At 38.5% G+C, this 1,571-nt stretch overlaps 1 protein-coding gene across 1 annotated transcript in view; it reads left to right on the top strand.

Annotated features, from left to right (window-relative positions):
• LOC119585400 (monomeric sarcosine oxidase-like) overlaps nt 1–1,571 on the top strand; it is a 21,767-nt gene that overhangs the window by 18,120 nt on the left and 2,076 nt on the right. The window contains exons 4-5 of the mRNA XM_037934063.1: nt 179–359; nt 1,413–1,535. Coding sequence (XP_037789991.1) covers nt 179–359; nt 1,413–1,535 — 304 coding nt within the window. The remainder of the gene's footprint in view (nt 1–178; nt 360–1,412; nt 1,536–1,571) is intronic.

Genomic DNA, 1,571 nt, shown 5'->3' with positions numbered 1-1,571 from the left:
GTCAAAGAGGGTGAAAACCCAATAACTTTGTATATTTCTTAAATGCAGTACGAACGTAAAATAAACAAGACCTCACCAGTCATAAAAATCCAAATCACATTACCATACACTTGATAAAATTAATCTAAAATTGTTGCAAGGTAGAATTTACTTTTCTCTTTTCCGTCTTCCTCTACAGGTATCAAATTCCACACCGAGGTTGGCTACCTGCACGCGACGCCAGACACTCAAGAGTTCGATGATTTGATGACAGTATCCCGCCGCCATGACCTAGAGGCGGAGGACATCACGACTTCTTGGAAGACGAGATTTCCTTATCTCAACTTTGGCGATGATTGTAGAGTCTTTTGGGAGAAAAAGTAAGTTCAGGAGAGATTAGAAAAAGGGGACTTTTTTATCTATTCATCTCTTTCTGTTAGTCTTTTTTTTTTTACATTTTAGTGTTAACTTTACATTACGTGTGGGAAAGCATTTGATTCTGCTTTTCGAAATTACTTCCTAATTTGGTTCTCAACCCAGGAGGTCGAGGTGAGCTGACTGGGGGGTCGTGAAACCTAGAGAGAATGAAGCGCGTCAGTCATAATGTTATCAAGACTTTCCTTTCGCCGATTCATCAGTAATTTCAGGGCCTTTGAAAAACACCCAGGAAGATTTCAAAACTGTCGTTTCATATTCCAGTGTTGTTGCTTTTTTCTGTCATTGTATCAGCAATGCAGAATGTTTTCATTTACACATGCTTTTCGAGACCCTCGCTTACATCGAAATTAATACCAGAAGAATGGATGCAATGTCATGATATTAGCTCTTATAAACACCCCGCCATGAATACTAACTCATCAGTCACATGCAACCCGACCATCGCACTGCCTAAGTGGGGGAAAAGATAAGTTAGTGATGACGATTACTGATTTTCTGGCGATGATTGGCAGTTAGGAGAAAAAAGTTTCTATCTCTAACTAAAAGTAATCGTATATTTTATAAAAGTTAGTAAATGCTGTATTAGAAGTGTGCAAACCTGTGCATAAATTCCTTTTTTTCATTTTTCCCTTTTCACAAAATAATAAAAACTGAAACGGCTGATAACCGACAGGTTGCGTGTGTTTGGGGTCACAAAAGGGTTAGGAAACAGTATTCAATAAACAACAAATACTTAAAAACTTACTTTAAATATAATGTCATTAAGGCTTCATATTTATATGACAATTAATTAATCATTAAACTCCGCCATACTGTATTTCAGCCAGATACTTCAGCCCAAAGAAAAATGCTTTAATAATCAAAACCATTGTTAGAAATCTGACGCAGACGAGTGACATAGAAAAAGAAGGAGCTCTCAAAAATGATGAAGGATTTTGAACTTTCATATTTCTCAGTGAAGAAAGATAACTACAATAACATCCCATCCCTTCAAGTGCGGGCCACCTGAGTCCGCGTGACCTCGTTCGAGCCCAGCAAACAGCCGCCAGTCAGCACGGGGCAGACATCATAAGGGATGTTGTGATTGAAATCATACCGAGCGATGCTGACACACACAAGTAAGTGGATACCTTCACTTTCAAGACACTCGCATT

This window comes from Penaeus monodon, chromosome 19 (genome assembly GCF_015228065.2).
Source record: "Penaeus monodon isolate SGIC_2016 chromosome 19, NSTDA_Pmon_1, whole genome shotgun sequence".
In the NCBI taxonomy this organism is placed as follows: Eukaryota; Metazoa; Arthropoda; class Malacostraca; order Decapoda; family Penaeidae; genus Penaeus; species Penaeus monodon.
Note: the sequence above shows the minus strand (reverse complement) of the source record. Positions and strands in the feature narration are given on the sequence as shown.